The sequence below is a fragment of the Choloepus didactylus genome, chromosome 13, assembly GCF_015220235.1.
Source record: "Choloepus didactylus isolate mChoDid1 chromosome 13, mChoDid1.pri, whole genome shotgun sequence".
Lineage (NCBI taxonomy): Eukaryota > Metazoa > Chordata > Mammalia > Pilosa > Megalonychidae > Choloepus > Choloepus didactylus.
In genome coordinates this window covers 91715230-91741048 of record NC_051319.1, presented here as the reverse complement: position 1 = coordinate 91741048, position 25819 = coordinate 91715230, and the positions used below count along the sequence as shown (strand labels likewise).

The 25819-nt window shown below is 42.4% G+C and overlaps 1 protein-coding gene across 2 annotated transcripts in view; it reads left to right on the top strand.

Annotated features, from left to right (window-relative positions):
• Positions 1-25819, top strand: part of DPYSL3 (dihydropyrimidinase like 3) — a 129920-nt gene that overhangs the window by 26753 nt on the left and 77348 nt on the right. Inside the window, exon 1 of one of the 2 annotated variants that reach the window (XM_037801400.1) lies at positions 17123-17331. The exons of the other annotated variant lie outside the window; for it this stretch is intronic. Coding sequence (XP_037657328.1) covers positions 17293-17331 — 39 coding nt within the window. The 5' untranslated portion in view covers positions 17123-17292. Of the gene's footprint in view, positions 1-17122; positions 17332-25819 lie in introns of those variants that run through there. 2 annotated transcript variants of the gene reach the window in all.

Here is a 25819-nt window from a genome sequence, read left to right as displayed (position 1 = left end):
TAGAGAGAAGAGAATGATGGTGAGACCTCAAGGGTGAAAGACTGGCTAACAGATTCTGACTTTAGCCTGACTAAGTTATTTGCTCTTGAATCATTTTAATACAGCCCCTCCCTTTTTTCAGCCCCTCCTTTTTTTAAAAGTTATTTTACTAAGAAGGTGTCTTTTACTAATTAACAAGATGTTTTAACTAAAATATTAGTCAACCTAAATGATATCTTGTTAACATGCAAGTGACTCCATCCATTCAAAACTTTCTGCCAGCCAGTGCATTAGACTTTCAGGATTCTGCCCTCAAGTAGGATTTAAATTTGATTTTAAATCCAAACTGAAGTTGTTGTTGTTTTTGTATGTGTGTATGTGTATATGTATGTATGTACATGTGTATATATTCATGTAAGGCAGTCATTCAACATACGTGTCGTGAGTGCCTTCTTCTCTATGCTAGGCACTGTGCTGACACTATGTATACAATAGTGAATAAACACACCCCCATCCTTAGGGAGCCTGAGGAAGAGAGCCAAGAAAACATAATTGTAAGGTGCCTTGTAATTGCAGTGCTGGCAGTCAGTACAGGATCTGAGAAGCACCAGGGGGCAATGAATGGGTGTCAGGGAAAGCTTTCTGGGAGAGAGAATGCCTTATCTCAGTCTTTAAAGGATTGTTTGGGGTTTCCCAACACTGTACCTATGTAGCCAATTTTTAAATTACTTTGATGAATTGGTCCAGTTTCTTGGAACATTCACAAAATTTCAAGTACTCTTCATACCATATAAGCTAAATATATGATCCCCATTTTACAGAGGAGGAAACTGGATTTAAAAGAATATGTTTACTGTAAACCATGGTTATATACTTCAGATGGATCGTATGGTGTGTGAATATACCTCAATAAAATTGCTTTAAAAAAGACTACCTTTAGAGGAACCACAGCTAGTACAGGGCTGAGCTAGAATGTGAATACAGGTCTGTGTTACCAGCAGAGTTGGATTCCATCTCGGGGCTCTATAGTGGGCTCTGTGGGTCCCCAGCTTAGCTCTATTAGGGTAGCAGTGGATTCCTGGCAAATAAGAGAGGAAAGCAAAGGGACTCGGGACCAGTCGAGCACATTTATTGATATCCCTTACAGCATCCATTCGGGATGTATAAATCCACACCACTGGAGAAAGAGAATGCTGCTGACATTTGACAGACAGCTGCAGAGCTCAGGGCTGGCCAAGGCTACTCACCATGGAGCTCAGAAATGGAATTAACTCTTGGTAGTGACACAGACCTATGTTTCATTCTAGCTACATTCTAGTGGTATTAGCTTGAGGGTGCCCCAATGGTTGTAGGAGTTTTGGCAGGGAAGGAGTGCAGCTAATCCCTCACTCTGTCCCCGGTGATAGGTGATTGGCTGCCTCAGATATTTTGCTCTTCCATTGGTGTTGTCATGGAAAATAGAGAGCCCACGTTGTATCCTATTTTCTGTTTTACTTGAAAAACAATGTAATGTGAAAGAGAACCTTTAGCTTTGTCTGTACTTTCAAGAGTTACATCTTTTTATACTAGTTAATGAGAACTCAATTAATAATGTCATCATCAGCAAAATAGTCATCACAGTTAATGAGTCAAAACTGACCTTCTATGGCAAACATAGTTTCTGCCTTTATCTGAGCAGGATCTTCTACAACAAACTTTCTGCGATAATTTAGGTTCTTATGAGAAACTTTCACAGTCTCAAGGTTATAAGTGAGGAGACCTTGGACCTATGAAACTTTCAATTTTACAAAAAGTTCTCTGCACTTTCTGAATCTGGAAACTTAGAGAGAAACTCAACCATGGTGACAAAATACAGGTTAAGTATAGACACAACTTAAATTCTACAGTAAATATATAAATATTCATTAATCTTTTCTCATATCTCTAAACAAAGGCAAATTGCTAATCCAGTGCATTGTATTCCTGATATCACTTGTAGTTGTGGTTTATTAAAGTACCCCTATAGGTGATTTCCAGGAAAAAGAAAACGGCCCCTGATTTTGATCTTAATTTTAGTTAAAGCTGAGCCAAAGATATATGGGTGTTCATAATAATTGTTTTTCATAGTGGCATTTGCCAAAAATCTCATTACAATTGAACTATCATTCTGCTAAATAGCATCTTTTTATGCATTCCTTTCTCTGATGCTCTAGAGTATCCCCATGGTCAGTAACATAACATGCATGCATCTCTGTTGTCAGCAATGTCTTGGGGATTCTGGATATCATTTAAAATTATCTGTGACCATGAGGTAATGAAAACAGGAACTGGTTACTTGTTAACATATGCTTTAATGAATTATGTACACTTTTTTGGAAGATGCTTGGCATACTGTACTCTAAGTCCAGAAAGTCCTGAAATATTTTGGCATCTGAGTGCAGCAGGGCAGCAAGGGAGGCAAGATAGGATTTGACAGGGAGCTGGTTTGTGCAGGGGTCCTCCATTTTCCTTCCACTCACTTCTACAGGGACTCCAAAACCTATTGTATTTATTCTATGCTATAATGAAGTACACCAGCAACTCCTTTGAAATGAATCAACTCATCTTTCTGCGTTATAAGACCTGCTCTCTAATGTTTTTTTCAGCTTATCCACTCAGCTCTTCTACTTACCCATTTTATAGATGAGGCTACTAAGTTTCAGAGGGTTTTTCAGGTTGTCGGTTCCAAGATTATATAATTTGAAATGAATTTGGAAAATGCGACAGTCTTCCCCTATTTCACTGTTTCCAATGAAAAATTAGTGCCTGACCCTGAAAAGCTGACAGGCATTCTGTTTAGGAGCAAGTCAGCATTTGATTCTAGACCTCTTGAGGTTAGAAATCCAGGGTCTCCTTGGGATCAGTGTGGAGAGGTGACCAGTCTAACAAAGAAATGCTCATTCATTGACCCATCAGTTCTGTGCTAGAGGTGCCTGTTTCTCATTCCTTCTCCTTGGGGAGTTTGTTCAGTGAAACCTGTGACTGGCTCCTCAAGCATAATCCTCTGCCATTTCTTTCTCCAAAAAGATAGGGAGCCACTGGCTGGTGAGGCCCTGTGGCCCAGGATCATTTGCTATAGCTGAGTACAGGAGACAGGATTGGGGGTAGGGAGAGGATAACACAAGCAGCAAAAGTCCCTTCCTGGAGATGGGTGGGAAACTTGGAAAATATAAACTGGGGTTATGGCCTAGCACTTGGGGGTTGGCTTGCTGTACTGAGCCTCCATCCAACAATAAATATCATATCCTTCATCTGGGAGGGAGCTGTTGTGCTACACAGGGAGAGCTCTGAATCCAAGAACATGTGTTTTGATTCAGCCCAAGGGTGAGCTTGACTGCACTTAACTGAAGACTCAGCAGCTCAGGGACATGTTCTCAAGAAGGCATTTAACAGAGGGTTCAGTGGTTCCAGGATTCAATATTATGGTTTAGATCCCAGTGGGGGTGGGATGGGCATGGGCTCTGGAGGAGGCAGTTTCCTGGAGGTAGCTCACTGCTTTCTCAATTCTGAATAGGCACCAGAGATTACTTCAGAAAGAAACAACTTGATCTTTGAGACAAGTCAGTGTTCTCTAATGCCTAAATATCTCAGTGTCTCCAAGTGGTCTTGTGTGAGAAATGAAAATGACTATAAGCATGCAGGTGATATCAATAAATGGAAGCCAACTCTGTGTAAAAAAGAATAAGTAATAACAGACATTATGGCTAATTGAAGAATATATGTTCTGTCCAAAGAGCAGCCAGAATTCAACTCTAATTGATGGATACCAATGTGTGGATATGAGTCCAGAAGTGCCAGATCTCCAATTTTAAAGACATCTAAATATGTATGTGAAATCTATAATTTTAAAATATTGGCTAAATAGAACTTATCTCTCCTTGTAAATTTTTGTTTGATATCAGTCCACTGTTGCAGGTTGGTTTCTCTGGGAAGCGTATTGGGAGGAGAATAAGATACAGGAAGTTGAGAAGGGAATGTTCCTGGGATTAATATCTGTGGAAGGGAAGAGAAAAGAAGGGAAGGGAAGAATTGGGCAGAGGGAGAAGTTGAGCTGTGAGGTCATCCTAACGAAGGCATCAGTTGACCTTACAGGGAGATCTGAAGCTGGGAGGACCCTTCAGAATTGTCTCTCACTGTGGCTAGGAGGCTGTGCCTTATTGGAGCAGGTTACCCTTGCAGAGGGATTACTTAAGCTGAGGGCAATTCCAGAAAGGGTGGACAGCTGAGAGTTGAGAGCTTCTGGGAGAATAAGTCCTTCAGTTCTCAAGGGGGATCTTATTAGAGCATCACAGGCTCCACTGTAGACCCCTCCTTGCATTGCTCAGTTTCACTTTTTCGTATAACTTCTGGGAGCATCAGCTCCAAGATTCTGGTGTGCCTTTTCTGTTCTGGGTCCCAGTGCCGGTTTCCTGCTGCTGGTCTTAGGGCCACAATAATACTCAGTAGCATCCTGTACCGATCATTCTAGATTCTCTTCATGCTTAGCAAACACCTCCCATTGGTTTAGGTGGCTTACCTGGAATTGGGAAATGACCCTCCTCTCTGAGGAGTCAGAGTCTCTGGTCACCATGCCCTTCTCAGGTTGTGGCTGATATACTTGTTCATTTATTTTCAAAATTGGGCAAGGCAGTTCTTTAAAAAACCCAAGTGAATCACATGGTTGCTATACATACCGCTCCCTGTCCCTATCGGGCAACAGCAGCCCTATGTCCTCCTGATGATCAGCGTCCTGCCTGGATGGTGACTCCCCTTGCCTGTATAGTCCCTTGTCACAAAAAGCCTGAAGTGTGCAGGGGGCAGCTGTAATTTATAGTTCAGTAGGGGGTTCTTGCTCTGCCCCCTGGTGGAAGAATTCAGTCACAGGGATGGGAAGCACACATTTCTCTTTTGTGTCTCTGGGAGTGATAATTGTAAGAGGGGCCATTCCTCCCTCCTCCCCTTGGTTCTTGGACCCATGCATTCTTCCTGCTGGGACACAGACCATATAAAAGGCATTGGCTTAAAGTGTGCAATGAGTCCTAGAGGATGGTGTCCTATCCTTGAAGGAACAGTCTCTAATGGTGACCAGGTGTGCCTGCCATAGGTCATTCCACCACTCTCTCAGGATGGCAGCTTCTGGGTGGTGTGCTATTTGATATACCAGTGGATCCCATAGTCATTCACTTCTCTTACATCTCCTTTGCTATTAAGTAGGTCCCTTGGTCTGATGTGATGTTATGTGGGATCCCATGCCAGTGCATCAAATACTTCTGAAGTCTTCCAATAGTAGTGTTGATTGAGGCTCTAGCAGCAGTACAGGCAAATACACACTTAGAATATGTGTTTGTTTCTGGAAAAATGAAACACTGTGCCTTCTGGTGTGAAGGGGTCTAATGTAGTTAACTTGTCACAAAGTGGCTCATTTGTATCTTTGAGGGATTGTGCCCTGTTTGGGAGGCAATGTTCCTCCCTGTTGCAGGCAGGATGGACATTTGACAGGTCCAGTAGCTGGATCAGCATTGGTGGGTGTGTGTTAACTCCCTGCATAGCCTCTATCCCTGTCATCTTGGCTTCTCCATTCATGTGCTCATTGCACCAGCACTGCAGTAGCTGATGACAGAGCCTGACTAATGCCAACCGAGTCCTTTTGGCTGGCTGGTTGTTTAGTGTTTCTTCTGTGATGGCTGTTCTCTGGAAGGCATTAACTTGCAATATATGTATGTATCTTCATGCTTCATACCAATTTCCATAGGTCCACTCATATGCCTCTACCTGTGGCCTCCTTTTTCTTGATCTTTTAATATTTTCCTTTCCTAGCACTAACCAATTGACCAAGCCATTCAGCACTGCCCATGAGTCCGTATATATCCTTGAGCCACCTTTCTCTCCATATTAAATGGATGACCAGGTGTGCTGTATGGGGCTGTGGCCATTGGGGAGATATCTCTTCACTGCTGGTTTTCAACACCACCCCTGAGTGGCACTGCATGTGATCAAGGTCCATTTTCAGATTGCTCTACATAAAAAGCCATCCTATCTGTAAACCAGGCTCAGAGTTTTTCCTCTTCCTTCAGCTGATCATAAAGGCCATGCTTGTGCTGACAGAAGGGTACTACAGCAATGGTGGTGGATGACATGGGAAAGCTGAACCACCTGCTCAGGGAGCTTACTTGTGCCCTTCAGCCCTTATCAAGCCCAATCCCGGATGTATTATTTCCATTTACAGTGAATTGCTGCTGGGCCCATCCCCATCCAATCTTATGACTTGTCAGATCTGATAGAACCCAGGCAATTTTGGCTGCATGGCCACTTGATGAGCCTGGTTAGGCCCTCCATGTCTTTCAGGGTCCAGTAGCACACAAGGAGCTATTTTTCAAACAGTATATAATTCTCTTATTCCAGAATCCTAAGGGTCTAAATTGTGATTCTCCTATTGGGGCTTGGATAAACTCTCCCTGGTGTCTTTCCCACCACAGATACTTTCAGTATCATAGCATTTTCTGGATCATATGGGAAAAGTCCAGGCTGTTTGCAGTATAGCCTGGATCTGCTGCATAGCCCTTTACTGCTCAGGCTCCTTTCAAAGTTGACAACCTTTCTTATATAAGGGCAGGATAAGTATTTCCAGGTATGGAATAAGAAGCCTCTAAAACCTGAAGAGGCCTATCAGGCATTGTGCTTCCTTCTTCACAGTAGGAGTTATCTGATGCAATAATTTATCCTTTATATGAGAGGAAGTGTCATGGCATGCCCTACACCACTAGACCCTTAAAATTTTATATCATATTGGTCCTCTGAAACTTTGCAGACTTTTTCTCTCACTCTCTAGAGTTCATGTCTTACCAAAGCCTTCAGTGAATTTGCCACTTCTTGCTCATCTAGTCATATTTACGTGATGTCATCAATATAGTATACTAATGAGATGTCTTTCAAGATGTCCAGACAGACCAGATCTTTTTAGACTCTATTGAGATGGAGGGTGGGATAATTAACATAGCCATGGGGTCAAGACTGTTCTGTGTACTATTGTCTGTCCAAGTTCATGCCAACTGGTTTGGATCCCTTTTTCTGGTAGAGATGGCAAAGAATTCATTTGCTAGATGGTTATGTATCATGTGCCAAGGCCATGATAATCTGCTCCAGCTAAATATCACACTTAATATAGCAGCTGCAATTTGGGATACTGCTTGGTTGAGTCATGCTCTGGGATTTGTCTGGCTTTTGCGTTGTCCAGACTAGTAAATTAAATGGAGATAGGATGGGGACAACCAGCCCTGTATTCTCTAGATCTTTAAGGGTGCCACTAGTCTCTGCCATTCCCCTGGGATGCAAAATTGTTTTTTATTTTATTATCTTGGCTGGTATGGGAATGGGGAATCAATTTTAGTCTTCTACTTGGTTTCACTACTTGATAGCGTTTACTCTACAGGCTAAGCAATCAAAGTGGCAGTTGTGCTAATGGCCATGTTTGTTTGTCCATTCTGATTAATCATTGGGGTTCCATGAATATTCTGACTGGATGGATCTGTGAACCCAATGAACAAATGTAAGCTATATCTAGACCAGGAATCTATTTATTACCTGGCCCCCACACGCCCCCAAATTAAGAGAGTTACGATGATGCTTTAAGTCTCTGAGTATCAGTGTTAACTGAGAACCTGTATCCATCAGTCTTTGAAATGTTGAAATAGGCCCCTTTTCCCAGTTTACAGTGTCCCTAGTATATGGTCATAGGACCTTCTGAGAGGAGCTAGGGGAATTATTACTATACTGCATATACTTGGCATAGTGTTGCAGGCTCCTTCCTCCCAATGACTCAGCTTTTCCTTCAATTAGTGCAGTGCATGTCTGAAAACTGGCTCAGATCCAGAAACTAGGCAAGGGCTCATGACTTTTTTTTTAGATTCAGTTTTATTGAGAAATATTCACATACCATACAATCATCCAATGTATACAGTCAATTGTTCATAGTATCATCATATAGTTATGCCTTGTTCTGTGACTCATTTCCTACATCAGTCCAAACCTACAGAGGAGAAACACTGCTGAGCTGCACACCTCTCACCTGCCCACTTCCTATTGCTTTGGCAGATGGTGTTTCTTTGGGTTCTCCCATGGATCATAGTAATCTGAGGAGTTTGGGGCCATACATAATATTCACTCTAGTATGCCTGGTTCTCTGAGCCTCATAATTGCTTCTTCTACTGTCTTCCATGTAATTCTGGCATTTCTACCTGCATAGTGTTGGCCATTACTTTATCCATCTTTTAAGAGCCATTCTAGAAGCATGTTCACACTATCTACTGGGGTTATTGTGAGGCTGTTAAATCCTGTATCCTGGAAAATACCTCCATATCAATAAATTCTCCATTATCCAACTTAATTTCTGCCTTCCTTAGTTCAGTGTCCTTATAATTCAGTCCCATGTGTACCCTTCAGGCTCTCTTTCCTCTCTTATCAAATGCAGCCATTCCACAACCAGATGTGTTGGGACTTAACCCTAGTTAATGGCTTATTGGCTTTGTGACTAAGTGGGGAGATGGTGACAGATTCTGAGGGAGGTGCATGTTGTCCTGTAGGGGAGAGGCCTCTGAATCTCTTCAGGCAAGGAGGGTGGGGAGAGCTGGCCTTTAAGAAGGAGGAGTGTCACTTTTCTGGGCTCTGAGATATTTCAATGCATAAACCCAAGTATGTTCATGCCATGAGTCAGGGCCCATCCTTTCCCAATCAGGGCTCTAATGTTGGCATAGGAGACCTGCCTCAGTTGAGAGTTAACTTTCTTTATCACTTTGCCACTCTTGTGGTTAAATCCTGGGCCTGATGCTTGGCTTTTTGTGCCCTCAAGCTGTGGGAGATGAGAACTTGTTTATATGCCACCAAGGAGGCTGTGCCAGTTTGAATGTATTATGTCCCCCCGAAAAAGCCATATTCTTTGATGCAATCTTGTGGGGCAGACATAATAGTGGGGATTAAGTTGGAACGTTTGGATTAGGTTGTTTGCATGGAGATGCACCCCACCCAACTGTAGATGATAATTGATGGGATATTTCCATGGAGGCGTGGCCCCACCCATTCAGGGTGGGCCTTGATCAGTGGAGTCATATAAATGAGCTGGCTCAAAGAGAAGGAACTCAGTGCAGCTGTGAGTGCAGTGTGAGTTTTGAAGAGGAGCAAACTTGCTAGAGAGGAACGTCCTGGGAGAAAGCCATTTTGAAACCAGAACTTTGGAGCAGACGCCAGCCACGTGCCTTCCCAGCTAACAGAGGTTTTCCCGACTCCATTGGCCATCCTCCGGTGAAGGTACCCGATTGCTGATGTGTTACCTTGGACACTTTATGGCCTTAAGACTGTAACTGTGTAGCCAAATAAACCCCCTTTTTATAAAAGCCAATCCATTTCTGGTGTTTTGCATTCTGCAGCATTAGCAAACTAGAACAGAGGCTCTTTTGTTTTCACACTTAGTATTTAATTTCAGAGTAATTTTTCTAAGTGTTTTGTTTTCTTTATTCAAACTATTATGTTTGTGTAGCAGGAGCCACCCAATTACATTGTTCTTATGGTTAATATTTTCCACATATTCTCAAAGACCTGATCTATTACATCTGCTCATGTAGTTCCTTCCACTGTTGTGCCATTCCAGCGCATGTCACCTTGTGCAATGGGTTGTGTTCCATTGATCCCCATGAATGAGGTTCTCCTTGCTGGGCCAGAGACAGAAATGAACACTGAGTGATTTGCTCCCCCCTCCCACCCTCACTCCATAACCCTCGCCAGGGTGGCCCTGCCTGTGGCTTTGAAAAGAACTGATGTTAAAGCTTCTGACAGCCGGAAGCCTTCAGAATCCTCCTTGGCCAAGGCAAGGGATGGGAAACTTCATCTACAGATAAGTAAAAGGTGTGCAGAACTTATTTAAGCTGGGATAAGTTTAACTTGGTTATAAGCCCCTGGGAATACCTTTTTGTGGCTGTAGTATTTCTTTCTTTTTTGGCTTATATATATCAAAGGTAGTATTGTTTGACAGGTTATTTCCGTGTATTTAATATGTAAACATTTAATAATAGCAGACGAATCATCACTTTGATTTTCATTCTGTGACCCTGGAAGTACATGACTAAGATTTCCTTTGTTTGATTGTAGATAAAATTAATGGAACCAAATGATTTAATGGGCAGTTCTAAGAATAAATATGTATTTGTAAGAATAAATATTTATAGACATTAGCATAGCCTATGTATTTGACCAAGGCCTGGCATGTGGATTTTGCACCTGCAAAACTCTTCTACATTTATTTGAGAGCTATTTCTTTCTCTATCCTTCAAATCAGGATGTAGGCAGAAATGTTTACCATTTTAATGTGGCAAAATATAAAGATATTTGTTTAAAAAAAGAAAATATTTTTAACAGTCAAAATTGTGTAAATGACTCAGCATTTATTTTAGATATTTTGGAGATTAAGAAGAAGACAAAATTATTCTATACTTTCTCCCTCTATCTATTTAGCTAATTTTTTTCCCCATTGATTTTACTCTATTCCAAGCACGATATAGGAGCTGGGGATTACAAAGATAAGTCTTCTGGTTTGCTAGTGCTGCCATTATGCAAAATACCAGAAATAGATTGGCTTTTATAAAAAGAGTTTATTTGGTTAGAAATTTACAGTCCTAAGGCCATGAAAGTGTCCAACCTAAGGCATCAACAAGAAGATACTTTCACTGAGGAAAGGCCAATGGTGTCCAGAACACCTCTGTCAGCTGGGAAGGCATGTGGCTGGTGTCTGCTGGTCCCAGGTTGCGTTTCAAAAAGGTGTTCTTCAAAAATGTCTCTGGGCTTGGCTCTCTTAGCCTCTTCGGCTCCTGTGCATCTAACCATCTGGGGGTCTTCTCTTAGTTTCTCTGGAGCAAACTCTGGGCTCGCATCTCTTAGCTTAGCATCTTCAAATGTCCTGCCTGCATCTCCAAGCATCAGCTTTCAATGGCCTTCTCCAAAATGCCTGCCTCTGCTCTCTGTGAGAGCTCCCTTTAAAGGACTCCAGTAAACTATCAAGACCTAACTTGAATGGGCCAAATCTCCTACGGAAGCATTCAATCAAGAAGTCACACCCTATTCAAAAAGATTAATCAATCTGCCCCCACAAGACTGCATTAAAGAATATGGCTTTTTCTGGGGGACATAATATATACAGACTGGCACAATAAGTAATTCATGGTCCCTGACATAAATGAGTTTAGCACGTAATAATAGAAGCATGAAAAATAATGGTAGAAGTAGCAGCTATCTAATTAAATTACTTTGTACCTAAGAGCTTAACATGCATAATATTATTTAATCTTCAACATTTTCACTATGTTCCACCGCCCCCCCCCCCTTAATGTCCTCCCTTCTGTCTTCACCAGCTTAGATTCCATTTTCATTTCCCTTAAGTTTCTCTCTTCCTTTTCAGCACTTATCTAGCAAAACCCTTGTTAAATTCTACACCCTACCTACTCAATGCATGCCTTTTGCAGCTGTGTGTGGCTGGAGGCAGGCCTGCAACCAAGCTCACTGGTCTCCGTTTAAATCAGGGCCACTAATTGAAGAGAATCCTGAGTGCTGCCAGACAATCACTCCATATTTCCTTAGTCGCTTTACTCTTCTAGAAAATTATTTCATACCAACTGCACTCCCTTTAACTTCCAGCAACTTCTCCCTCACTCTCTTAGCTGATGGCAGAGAAAATAGACACAGTTGGGGGGCAACGTCCACAAATCCTCTCCATAACATTTACGCAGCTACCTGTCTTGTGCCAGTGAGTTCTCTTTGGTTACTGTGGAGGAGCCATTCTTGCCCCTAGTTTAGGGCAAGCCCTCCACTTGTGCACCAGATGCTACCCATTTCATCTGTTCAAGAACTGCGATATAGCAAAAGTCCCATCTTTCCTTTTCTCTCCTGTATCATGAAATTTCGTCTCTCTTACTGAATCAGTCCCGTCTGCATACAACCATATCATTATCCCTCCCATATTAGATTCCACTTAACTCTACTAGCTCCTGCTCCATTTCCCTGTCCCCTTTTCCAGTAAAAGGCCTTGAAAGAATTGTCTATATTAGCTGTCTCCAATTTCCACATTCTTTTTATCTTGAAAACACTCCAGTCAGGTTTCACTCCCATGACTCCTTCAAAATTGCTCTGGTACTCATAGTACTCAGTAAATATTAGTTGAATGAATTAATACATCCTCACAAAATTACACTGTGAAGTGGGTATTAAGATACTCATTTTATAGGTGCTCTGGTGAAGGTCTTCAATGACCTTGACAATGTTTTATTGCACTGGCTAAATCTCAGTTCTCCTCTTCCTTGACCTTTCAACAGCATTTAACAAAGTGAACACATTCTCTTCCTTGGAATACTTTTGTTAATTGGCCTTCAGAACACCATACTCTTACGGTGTTCCCTCCATCGCATTGGTCACTGTTTCTTTTCCTGGTTGCTCACCTCCCCTCAGGATGCTAATTTACCTCAGATCTCTTCTCTCTACTCACTTCCTTGGTCATATCATTCAGCATTTTTGCCTTAAATATCACCTTATATGCTAACGACTCCCAAATTTACATCTTCAACCCAGATCTCTTCCTGGAGTTCCAATCTCAAATATCCACTTGCCCTCTCAACAGGTCACTTAGATATTTAATATCAATGTCCACAGTAATATTCCCGACTTGGCCTTCAATCCCATTCCTCCCACAATTTTCCCTATCTCACTAAAATGCACCTTCTTTCTTTGAGTTGCTCAGGCCAAGAACATTTAGTGTTATCCTTGATTCCTCTCTTTTTTACCACACCCCAAGCAAATCCATCACTAAATACTGTTGGTTTTACCTTGAAATATATCCACTATCTGACCATTTCTCACTTCTTCCACTGTAATTGTTTTGTCCAAGCTGCCATTCTCTCTTGTAAAATGGCTGCTCTATCCTCAACACCCCGAACGACTTTCACTTCCCCATTCCCTGTTTATTCACCACCATTTAAAATACTATGTATTGTATTTTTTTATTCTTGACATTTCTTTCCCTAGGGATTCTCGAGGGCAGGGATTTTTGTCTGCTTTGTTCAAATATTTGTATCACTAGTGCCTAGGTACCTGAAGGAGGTACACAATAAAAATTAGTTGAACAGATTAATAAATATCACAAAAATACTGTGAGGTAGGTATTAAGATACTTATTTTAGGGATGAGGAAACTGAGGTGCAAAACGTTTAATCTGTTGAAGGTCATAGCAAGAGGAGGTGGTCGAAATGGAAGATGGACCTAGCTCCATCTTGCTCCCAAGCCCAGATCTCTAATTGGTACACCAGTTATAGGCTCTGGACCATAATTTTTCCTCTGAACTCAAGATAATTGTTTTTCTAAATAAATTCTTCATATTAACACAGGGCTTCTGGTCTTCTCCATAACTTCCAGGGCAGATCCTATCAAAGCCACAGCATCTAGTCAGTGCTCAGATACCAAACAGATTCCACTGAGTCATTTTTTGGCCAAATGTTGCTATGGAATTTTCAGATTGTATCATGTAAGCAAAGTAAATCCTCACCATCTTGAATCTAACTACTCTGAACTCTAGAATCAGGAAACACTCTGAGGCTTTAGAAAAGCAAAAATAGGTGTTCTTAAATCTAGATTCTCATTACATGCCTTTTATTAAAAGAAAACCCTATTCTGCCTATTTATTCTTTCTTCAGAGACAATTAGAAATATTGTTACATTCATTTGCCTAATAATTACTGAGCAACTCCTATGGGCAAGTCCCTATTTCAGGCATCCAGGACACAGCAGCAAATAAAACAAATTCCCTGTCCTCAAGGAGCTTTACTTGCTAGTGAAGGGGAGGACAATACACCAATAATAAATTAATACATCAGATGCTGAAAAGTATCATGATGATAAATAAAGCAGGAAAGGGGGCTAGCAAGTGACAGGTGGTGCTCTTTTGAATACGAGTGTAATGTGCACTCCATGCGATCTGGGACTTTTTTCTTTTTTAATTCACCTCTATGACACTAGCACCTAGAAAAATAATGGCACGCAGTAAGCACACAGCAAATATGTGAATATTGTGAGAATGAATGAATGAATGAATTAATGATGGTGAGACACAAAACTCAGGAGGTTCCTGCAGTAGTCTAGGTAGGAGACACAGGAGGCTAGACACTGGAGAGCTTTGCAGGTAGACACTAGTGATCATAGTCTGGATACATTTGAAAGACAGACCAAGAGCATTTGCTTTCAGAGTAAATATTGTGTGTGAGATGAAGACAAGTCAAGGATAATGCCAAATCATTGGTCTGAGCCATTGACTAAGGTTCTGCAGTCTGTGGCTGTAGCAAAAATTAAGTTTCTCTGAGACCATAAATTGAGTCCCTCTCAGTGTGTCTCTGTCTCCCTCTCCCTCTTTTCCTCTTTTTTTTCATGTTTCCTGAGATACATAAATCCAAACATGACCGCATATCCAAGGAAAACCTTTCAGACTCATTCTACTGTGGAAAATATCCATGCTAGTTCTACCTTTCTCTCTTGGCCAGACACAGAGGCATCCTTGTGTTGATGGCTGCCTTTTTTATGCCATGGAATCCATGCATAGTCAAGAAAGGTTTTTTTCTTTCAAACTCATTTTATACACTTTATTTTGATTTTAAGAAGGAGAAAGATGATTGAAGGAGAAGGAAGAGGGAAAAAATAGTGGTTGTTGAACATTTGTGGTGATGGCAACAGCTTGAACTGATTACCTGGTTATTATGTCTTGCTGTGCATGGCTTGTCACTGCAGTCTATTGGGAGCACACATCACAATTCCTATCTGGTCTGGCCTTTTCTTGCAAAGCTGACTTCATGAGTTTTAACCAAGTCTTGTAATTTGAAACAACAACAATGCACATATATAATAATCAAGCGATCAAAAATATGGTTTAAATGTATTTAGTAGAGGATGTTCTGGATTGTAATGACAGTAACAAAGGAGATAATTAGGATGCAAGAAAGGCAAAGAAATCCATGCAATTTTTAAAAAAGGCAATTATTTCTTTAATACTCTAATGTTTCCTACATAGTTTTGCTTTTCTTAAACACCTTTGTAAGGTCCCTTCCAGCAAGTTCTGGGCAGTATAATCTATGGGAAAGAAAGCGAACTCTGCAGGGTTCCATAGTATGTAGTTAATTCTTTTACTTGGTTCTAAATATAATCCTGCTCATTTGCATGCCAATCCCCCAGAATGCTTTGTAATTTCACAAGTCTTGGCTAGTGGTTTTAGCACACTTAAGCTTCTAGAACAAAGCAAAATGGTTAGGGCGTGCCTTTGGCTTCAGTTTTTTTTTTTTTTTTTTCCTTGTACTTTGCAAAAGAGTACAGGGAGGTGACCTTTGCCTGGTATGCATCCTCCTTGCCAGAGGAGCACAGAAATGAAGTGCAGAATGCTGTGGACTTTTCCTGTGAAGACTGCATTCAGTTCAGTTACCCAAGAATAACCAGAAGCTTGGATTAACTCACTTGAGGAAAGTGTTTAGTGGGCCTTAGTCTGCCCTTTGATTATAAGACCAGGCCAGTTCATTTCAGGTTTATGGAAAACCCAAACTGGGGTATTCTGTACCTTATTTCTGTGTCTGCCTTATATAGTTTCTCTATTGCAAAATAAACCTTCAGTTCAATGAAGAGATTTCTAGAAGTGTGTGGCCTGCCTTAAAGAAATTTGCATTCAAGATTCCTAATACAGACCTAGTCATGCTTAGTGACATCTGCAGAATTTCTATTTATTAGACCATTAGGGTTGACAACTGGGACATGGGGGTGGGGTGGGGATGGGTGATAGAATAGTCTTGAGGCTGTGTTTATGCAATTTTTTCATGTCAAACCACTTTTTTTGGGGGTGGTGGTGGTGTATTTACATCATTCCTTGTGATCTCTCCTGGATGCAAACTACTTGTTTGTTTATTATTAGAATTGTATGCTTGGGGTTACTGAAGAAGCTCCCCATCCCAGAAGACCATCAGCCTCCACCCACAGTGGCCCTCCAAATCTGTTTCTCTGGTCATTTGATTTTAGCATCTAGGAGGGACAACGCATTCCAACACTGAGAGGCCATATTCCCACTCCCCCAAAAAACGTATTAACCTTTGTCCATCTAGCCTGTGTAAAGTAACTCAGGATGCTGAGCAATGCATGTGGTTCATTACCAAGGACGGGGGTGGGGGTGGAGGTGGGGGTTGCAGCAGTAGTACTCACAAAATCCATGACTGTACATCAGGAACATGCTAGAGCTTTTGCCTTCCGTCTACAGGTGTTTTCTGCCTTTTAACTCACAGAGCAGCACTGATGCTCTTTTTCCGATATTAAGAGTCAGGCTGTGGAGTTTCTTTAAAAATATATTATTTTGAGATTATTTTTAAATTACAGACAACCGAAGGTGAATAATTGCTTACATTTTCCGATACGTTCAGTATTCTCATGCTCTCGGGACATCAGCGGGCCGGACAGGCTGCCCACAGACTGACCTGTCCTCGGCTTTCCAGGGGATTGCACCCGAGGTTTTTACACACCCCGGGACCAGCAGGGGCGGCGCCCAGCCTTTCCCGGTAACAAAGGCGGCGGCAACCGCATCCAGTGTGCATGACGGCGGAGGAGAGCGAGTTCCGGGAAGGAAGTCCGGGGCCATCTCCTGAGATGAGGGTGGCGAAGGTTGGTAGTCGGACGAGAGGCTGGTGGGGGCGTAAGCGTTTGCTCCGGCTTGTCCTGCGAGGCCTGAGGGCGACGCTGGTACCTCTCTCTTCGCACACCCTAGGCTGCAGCATCCCCGCCCGAAAAGTCCCTCGCGCCCCCTGGTGGACGTAGAGCAGGATGGCTCGGCCAGGCTCACAAGTCAAAAAAAAAAGAAAAAGTGGGTGAGGCAGATGCAAAGAGGAAAATCAATAGGGACTAGCGAGAAGAGGGAGGAGTCGCAGATCAGCCATTCTTGTCTTACCGGGTCCCAGCTGGCATCGCAAAAGAAAAAAAAAAACAAAACAACACAGAAAAAAACCCGGGCGTGAACGCGAGTGGAGGAGGGTGTGTGTGGCAGGGGTGGGGGGTCGGGGGTGAAAGGGGGACCAGGGAGATTTACTATTGTCTCTGGCAGCCGCCGAGGGAGCCTGGGAGGGGGCGGAGGCGAGAGGAGAGAGGAGGCGGCGGTCGCGGCCAGCGCACCATTCGCTCCACCTGATCTTCGGTCGCTGTGCGCGGAGGAAGGCACCGGCGAGCAGGAGCAGAAGAAGAGGGAGGGAGGCGGCTGCTGCAGCCACCGGCGCCACCATGTCCTACCAAGGCAAGAAGAATATCCCGCGGATCACGGTGAGTCCGGGCGCCGCTGCCTCCCTGGCTCGCTCGCTCGCTCGCAGTCCGCCCGCCGGCGGGCGCGGCTTTGACCTCAGCCGCTTCCCCGAATCGGTCCCGCGGGAGGGACCAGGGACCGGGGGGTCCGGGTGGTGGAGAGCGGCGGTCAGTCTAGTCGGCGAGGCGGACGCCAGACAGACGGGACGACCCTGGGGATTTGGAGAAAACACAACAAAGACGAAAGCCAAACAGCGGCGCGGAGAACTCTGGATTATTTATCTTCTTTTCCCACCATCCGGTAGTTTCCAAAGAGCGTAAAGCTCATGGCTCTCCCTGGACCCTTGCGCCGCCTGGGGTGACTGTGTGCGCCGCCTGCGGCTCAGGTGTGCTTTTTGTTTAAGGTTGCTTTTGGCCGGGCGGGGTAAGGAGAAATGACACTTTCCCCGGGGTACTAGTCAGCCCGACCGCGCCCCTCTTGGAGCTCCTGTCCCGCGTCTCTGCTCTGGCGCCGAAAGAGAGGGGGGTATCTGAACCATCCGTCGTCTCCTTGTCCTCTTCTTGCCTGCATTCACCCCAATTCAGATTTCAGTGCGTCAGGAACTAACGTGGCTGCAGCAGGAATGAACACCATTTTTGATCTCGATGCATTTCTCATTTTTCATGTCATTTCCCTCCCTTCACGCAAAAAAAAAAAAAAAAAAAGGCTGAGTTTTTAAAGCAGATTTTAGTTTGCAGTCGCAGGAGCACGCTGGGTGTATGCCGCTTTCAACTGCCATTGTGTGCAAGACCGAGCCACCCGGGGCCGGCGGGTGTCAGAAGCTCTAGATGTGCGACTAGGACGGGGTGGAGAGGGCATGTGCCAGAATCAGGTACAGAAGCCGCATCTTCAGCCGCGCCCAGCAATGCACTCTCCCGGGTAAAATACCCCGCCCCGGTCCTAAATTCCTTGCGGGGTGTGCTGAATATTAGGTACATACGGCTGGGCATTAAAAATTTTATGACATTTGTTAGTTTAGCACAAAGCAGTGTGCCTATGCTTTGTCCGCAGTGAATTTGATTAAACCTTGGTGGGATGTGTGTGTGTGTATGTATGGGGGAATGGTTGGCTACTCCATCTTTGCTAGGCGAACAAAGGAAGTGATCAGCAGACCCCTGGGAGGTTTTGCAGTTGCCCCAGGGCAGAGCTTTACCTGCTACAGTCGTGAATTTGCCCGGATCTGCCAGGTTTTGCTGTGGGCCTGAGTCTGTTTGCACTTGTCCTGTTATTCCTGGAACGCCCAGTGTGTTTGGGATTGCTATGCAGGACCTTCCCCTCTGCAGGAAGGAAGAAGCTGCTCCTGCTCCTAGTACGCTTTATTGTTAAGGGGTTTCTCTTTCCGCTTCATGCCGTTTTCATGCACCTGAACTTCAGTCCGTACAAATGCACCCTACCTCTACCTACTGTCCAGTTGTTCCCAGGGAAGATACATTCCCCAGGCAGAGAGGATTTGGTGTGGGTGGGAATCTTTTTGTCAGGCTGGCATTAAACCATCCCCCCCTTTGCCTTTACCTGATATCATTGGCTTTGCATTATTAAAGAAACATTGGGGGGGGCATTTCAATGCAGTTAGTTTTTTTTGTTTTAATGCCAGTTTTTGTAAAGAGCTGTGGAAAGTATCATCCAAAAAAAAGGAAACTGATTAGGACAAAAGCTCAGCTTCCATCCTATTACACGCGCGAGGTATGCTACATACATGCCTCTGTATATCCAGTATACATTTGCCAATTTTCCTGTTTGGAATAGGCAGAAAATCGATGTTATTTTTCCCTCTTAGTCTGAAGACCACAATGGTTCTTCTTATGAACTCAGCTAGTGATATAGCTTTGAGGACCACGCCCATCCTTCTTGGAATCCTTTGAGGAAAGATAAAGAAATTCTGTCTCCATAACATGCCTTGGAGGCTTCAGTAAGTGTGTCTGTCCCCTGATACTGGAGCCAGGTTTGTGGAAGGTTCTCTTTTGTTTCTGTTTGAATGATCTTCCCTGGGGTATATCCTTCATTCTCCGTGAGGCTTCTATCCTTTCTCTCTGAGCCTGGGGCGTGGTGCTGCATCGCTGCCTGTCTCCAGCAGCTGTGACAGAAGTGGACAGTGGTTGTGAATTTCATCAAGCCAGGCTGCCTCATATTCATTGTTAAAACTGGGATGGGGGACATGGAAGAAAGGAGTTGTTGATCTTTGGGGGCAAGGCATCCATTTGAGATTTTTCTCATGCTTTGTGCTTGTATTTCCAGGAACAAGGATTCTACTTTAGAATAAAATATTTTTGTATGTTTGCATGCCTATAAATGATTAAGGTTATCTAAATATCACAAGGATTGAGATGCTTTTCTTAAATATAGTTAAAATGTAAAAAATATGGACACAGGTATATAAATACAGGAAATATGAATGAAAGTAAAAAATATGACACCTGGCCCCTATTGTCAATTTTAATGCATTTTTTAATGGTAAGCTTATGGAATTTTAATGAAGTTTCCTGTCCTCTCTATATTCCTTTCTATGAAGGCTGCCCCACCCAGTAGCTAACCTGTCACTATAATCTGAGGACTGATGGAAACAGTCTTTCTTGTCCTTGTACCCTTTGCCTCCCCAGGCACGACTCTCTGCCATCATTTTTTTTTTCTTTCCTTTCACCTATTTTTGCCCTTCTCCTGGGATTCAAGTGTTCTTACTGCCCTACGCTTATTGGTTCCCTGGAAGGGTGGATTTCTCTGCCACTGAGTGAAATTGCCTGGGGCCTTTGTGTGTGGCCCAGGCCTTGGTCGTCATTGTTCCTTTTCAGGTCGTCTTCATGGATCTTCTCTTTTATCTCAGTAACAGTTGTTGGATGCTCCTTCACCTCTGTCTCCACTGCTTAGTGCAGTGACTGGCATAGAGATGCATAGTGATTATCTGTTAAATGAATGAATGGATGGATTAAAAATTGTTCCTAGTAATAGCTCACACCTATTGAGTGTGTATTTTGGGCCAGACATTGTGCTATATCTTTATATGCATTGTCTCATTTAATCCTTGAATCAACACTGCCTAAGTGATGCTATAGTTATCCCCATTTTATAAATATTTGCATATATAATTATATGCATAGTGATCCCTGTTATATAGAGATAACATGATATGTATAATCTAATTTATATATTAGATTTAATCTAATTTATATATTAAAATTATATATAACTATACATTTGCCCAAGGTCACAGATATAATAAATGTTAGAGGCAAACCTCAAACATGCCTGCTTCTCACCTCCACTCCCTCTTGGTATTTCTTCTACCTTCACTGTTACTAGGTGTTGGGAGGGCAAATGGTTTAGAGGAAAGACTGAGGCAGTCTCTGCTGCTAGAACCCATGAAGCATATTTTTCATGCCACCATCAAAAATCCCATGTCTTGGATTTTCTTACCATTTATGCTAAATAAGTATAATTAACAATTTTTTGCATGTAGCTACTACATCAATTCTGCAGGTAGAAAGTTCTGATAGTTGCAGTCTTGTTTTCGTATGATGTAAGCTATAACCAGAAGCTGACCATAGGGGTGGGCAGGGACCTCATACTTAGGTTCCAGTGCTTTACAGGTTTTTCTTATTAGTGTCTCTACCAAGAACCCATTTTATAGTTAAGGAAAATGAAACATAGCCAGGTGAAGCCAGTTACTCAGAGTGAGAATTTTGGGGCAAACTGGAAGTCAAATCCAGCATTTACATAATTTCAAAGCCTAAGCTTCCCTGGTACAGCGGCTGCCTCGCAGAGGTACCTGAACCTGAGCTTGTGAAAGATTTGGGTTAGGAGATCCAGAATTCCCTCCAGGAGACAAATTATGGAGAACTGGCCCTTTGTATATACTAAGTGGATTTCTGTAAATACTATCTTGCAGATAATGCATTTCCACTACTCTAGACATAGGTTTGTGTGTGTGTGATATTTGGGAAGTGCCAGAGGACACATCCTTAGTTAGGAATATGCCTTGGAAAGTTCAGTCTAGGGCATGTACTCAGAACTCTGTGCTCTCACGTGCAGGGTGTGGTTGTGAGTGTTGTGGGTGCCATGGAAATTTTTTTGCAAGGGAGGGAAGTGAAGGGGCATTTATGAACTGGAGGAATACCCAGATATCTGCACCATTTGGGCTGGGGGCCTGACAAGAACCTGGGGAAAGAACCAGGTACAGCCACATCCCTGGATCTGTGCATACTCTTTTTTTTTCAAGAGGTATCAGTTTGGATTGAGAAAAATTATTAGAAGATGAAAGACTAGAGTTTGGGAGACTAAATAGAAAAGGAGTCACCCCAAACCAGCTCTTATCTGTGTGAGACATCTTGGAAGGGCAATGCCAGAGTGAAAAACAGAGAAAAGATCAAAGATCTAGGAATGGAAAGCATCTTGGACTTCTGATTTTAGAAATCTCAGAACAGGCCCCCCTCTCTGGTGCTTACTGGTTACTTTATATTTTGAGCAGGTGTGTGGTGATTCTCAACTAGGGCATGCCCTTTCTCAAATACTATCAAACTGCCCCCGGGATATAAAGGGCTGTGAATCTTAGTAGCTCTGACAGAGCCAGCTGGGCACCTAGGGGAATTCTGGAGAAACAGATTTCCAGGGAGGATTCAAGTGTATGTGGCAGAACTGTCAGTTTATAAATAAAAAACCTCCCTGCTTATCTCACTGGGCAGTTGAGATGCTCCAATAAAGTAATGACCAAGAAAGCGGTCCGGGAACCCTGGGTGTATTCAAGATATTAAGCACTGATTTATTTGAAAACTCTCAATACTTTGTAATGGGGAAATTCATAAAGGAACACTTGACAAAGGACTGCTTTAGAAAGAGACTACTTAGGACACTATTTTAACCCAAGTTTTCAAAAACAAAAAATAATACTGTGCTATATGAAAACCGTGTTATTTTTTCTTGCTTTGGTTATGTTATAGTGGTCCTCAGAATCAGGCTTTTCATTCATTTTTAATGCAATTTTTGTTGAGATATAATCACATAACATACAATCATTCAAAGTGTACAATCAGTTGTTTATAGTATCATCAGACAGTTGTGCATTCATCACAATCTTTGAACATTTTCATTACTCCAAAATATAAAATAAAAACTAAAATAAAAAAGAACATCCGAAACATCCCATTCCCCTCCCCCTTTGTTGATTTACTTTTTTTAAAATACAGTTTTATTGAGATATATTCACACACCCTACAGTCATCTACAGTGTACAATCAGTTATTCACAGCACCATCGTACAGTTGCGCATTCATCACCAGAATCAATTTTTGAACCTTTTCCTTACTCCAAAATAAAAATAAAAGCAAAAAAGAACACCCCAAACTTTCCATCCTCTCCATCCCACCATATTCTTCATCTAATTTTTGTCCCCATTTTCCCACTCATGTGTCTATACACTGGATAAAGGGAGTGCAAGCCACAAAGTTTTCACAATCACAGTCACACTGTACAAGCTACATAGTTATACAGTTGTCTTCAAGAATCAAGGTCAGTGGGTTACAGTTCGCTTGTCATTCGTTTTTGACAATCTGACAGAGTCCATTAGACCCGTTTTGGGCTTTCATACAGAGAGTTCCCCTTAACCTAAGTAAATGACATTTTCTTTATTTAGTTGGAATACAGTATTTTTCAGCCCTAATCAGCTTCCAGCCTAGAGTGGCATAGGTTATGAATGCCCTTTCTTGCAGTTTCTTCACAACTCCCATTTCACTGACTTCTAGGCCCTTTCTCCTTGGTTGGAAGAAAAAAAAGAAAAAACTGAAATTGACAGCACTGAAATATGTATCTAAATGTGATTAAAAGGGGAAATGTTAGATTGTATAAATGCTAACAGAATGAAAATGAAAAAAATAAATGGAACTATATTTAGTACAACAGAGTGAACCCTAAGTTAAACTTTAATAGTACAAATATAAAAATGCACTATCATAAATTGTAACAGATATTCCACACCAACGCAAGGTGTTGTTGGTGGGGTGGTATATGGGAATCCTGTATTATATGCATGATTGTTCTGTAAACCCACTTCTCTAATAAAGAAATAAAAGAAAAAACACTAAAAATGAATTTGCAAAAGAAGAAAAACCTTTCATATCCCAAAGGGCCTGCTGTTTTTTGCCTATTGATATATTTTATTGAGCCATTATGTCTGCTTATTACATTTGGAAAATTACAACATGTTTACAACAGTAGAAATGTATCCTGAAGAAGTAAATGTGCCTCTCTGATTAAATCAGTGCTTCTGACCAGGAGGGACTGGAAATTTGAACATGTTATTATCTCCCAGGGTGGATGTTAACAAGAGGACATAACTCCTCCCAGGTTACTCCCTCTTCAAGTCAGTGCTCACTTCTCCAGTGCCCACCTTTTCTCCCATTTTATGTGGGCAAGTGGGAAACAAAGGAGAAGGACCCCGGGAAAACCCAGAGACATAGGCTCTTCTATTTTCAGACTTTTCTTTCGCTGTGAAATACCTCTTTTGTCACACTTGCTATATGTCTATCTCAATATATGAAACAGACACACACCAAAAAATTAAAAAAAAACACTCATTGGAGTGGGATGAGCCCCTCCAATTGGGCTCTTCCCTTGGCCCCATTCCCTATGTGGAGTCCGATATAAAATCTACTTCTCCTGAGGAACCTTTCCTTCTGTAATTAGATTTCAGGGAACTCAGTGATTGAAAAGATGGAACTAAGCATAATGGGACTATTAGAAATTGCTTTTATTTATTGAGTGTCTTAGCACAAACTAGCTCACAACAACCTTTATAGTTACAATTATGTCTACCATTTTGCATTCTGGATGGAAAGCTCAGAGAGATTAAATACTTGAAGAAAGTCACACAGATAAAAAAAGAAAACAACAAAAAAACAGAAACAGAAAACAAAACAAGATCTTGAGATTGACCCTTCTAGAGGGCAGTTAGTTTCACAGGCAGGAAACCAATAATTCCATTTCCACAGGTGACCCTTCCCCCATCACCTCCGGCCGTCCACAGTTGTTAGTTAACTCACGAATGTGGATCAGTGTTCACAGGGCAGAAGGAGCAGGGATGGCCTGTCCAATCTATTTCATCACTATTGGAACAAGAACTCAGTATATGTCCTCCTAACATGGTTAATGCATTGCTATTGCCACAGTCTGAGTGAGCTTCTGGCTTTTGTCCAAACGTGTGTATGAGTGTGGACTGGAAGAGAAGATGCTATGTTTCTTCTTTGCTTAATCTCAGATTGGGGCTCAAGGCCCCTTCTCACTTTCTGTCACCATCCTCTTCCCAGACATAGAAGGAGCCAGGCTCCTTGTTCCCATCCAGCTGGGCAGAGAAATGTTTACAGGACACACCCAACAGCCTAAGCCAGCAAGAGAAGCTCCCTGTTATAATGGCCCACGAACCTATTGGTGACAGCTGGAATTCCAGGATACATTTCTCATGGCTTAATTACCACCTGCACCCCACCCCCACCCCCCAGGGAAGCCTGGAAAATGAGATATGAAGGATATGAGATTTTATTTTTAAGAGGAGCTCCTCAGACTAGTAGATCAAAGGAGACTTCTTATTTTATGATGCAGTTTAAGGAAGAGAACCCTGGATATGGCTATCAGCACATTATGGTTTCCAGCCTGGCCTGGCCTCTAAATGACATGTGACTCTGCGCAAACCCTTATTATTATCCATCTCAGATTCTGCATGTGGAAAGCGAGGGCCTTGAACTAGATGATCCCAGAGGTTCCTGCCAGTGCATGGACCTGTGACCCTTAATTTTGTCTTCTATCTTCCTTGAGATCATGATCAGCCCTTCCTCACTTTGTTCGAATTCAGAGAGGAGTAATAAGCCCTCCCTGTGAGAGAATGGAGAGCAGTGAGAAAATGGATGAGAGCAGCAGTTCTTGGCTTAAACTCAGCAGGGCCAGCCAACATCTGTGTTGGATATAAGGGTCTTTGGTTGTTTTTTCTTTTTTTTTTTTACCCTTAAAATCCCAGGCTTTTTCTCATTCAGAGTATAGACTTGGTTCGTGCAGGAGAGAAATGGAATAATGATGATTGGTAGGTCCTTTCCTTAACAGAGCTTTAGTATTAATTAAAATGAGTATCATTAAAATGATACCATGATTCATTTGCTGCCGCATAGTCTGTCTTTTGGATAAGGCTTCCATTGATGGGGGCACAAAGGCAACAATTACCCAAAATCAAGACTAGTCAAACAAGCAAGCAGAAAACAACCCCGGGTCTGTATATTCTCAAGAAGCTTTTTTTCAGTTGCTCTTGGCAATATTTTAAATGGGATGGCTGCCATCCAATGGAAATAACCTACCCCAAAAGCCTGATAATGCCTTGGACATTCCACAAGGGTAGGGATCATTGTTTTGTTTTGTTACCTCTGAATCTCCAGCACTTAGTCTTCGGCTATTGTGTATTAAGCCCACTGTAAGTATTTGTTGAGTGAGTGGATACATTTA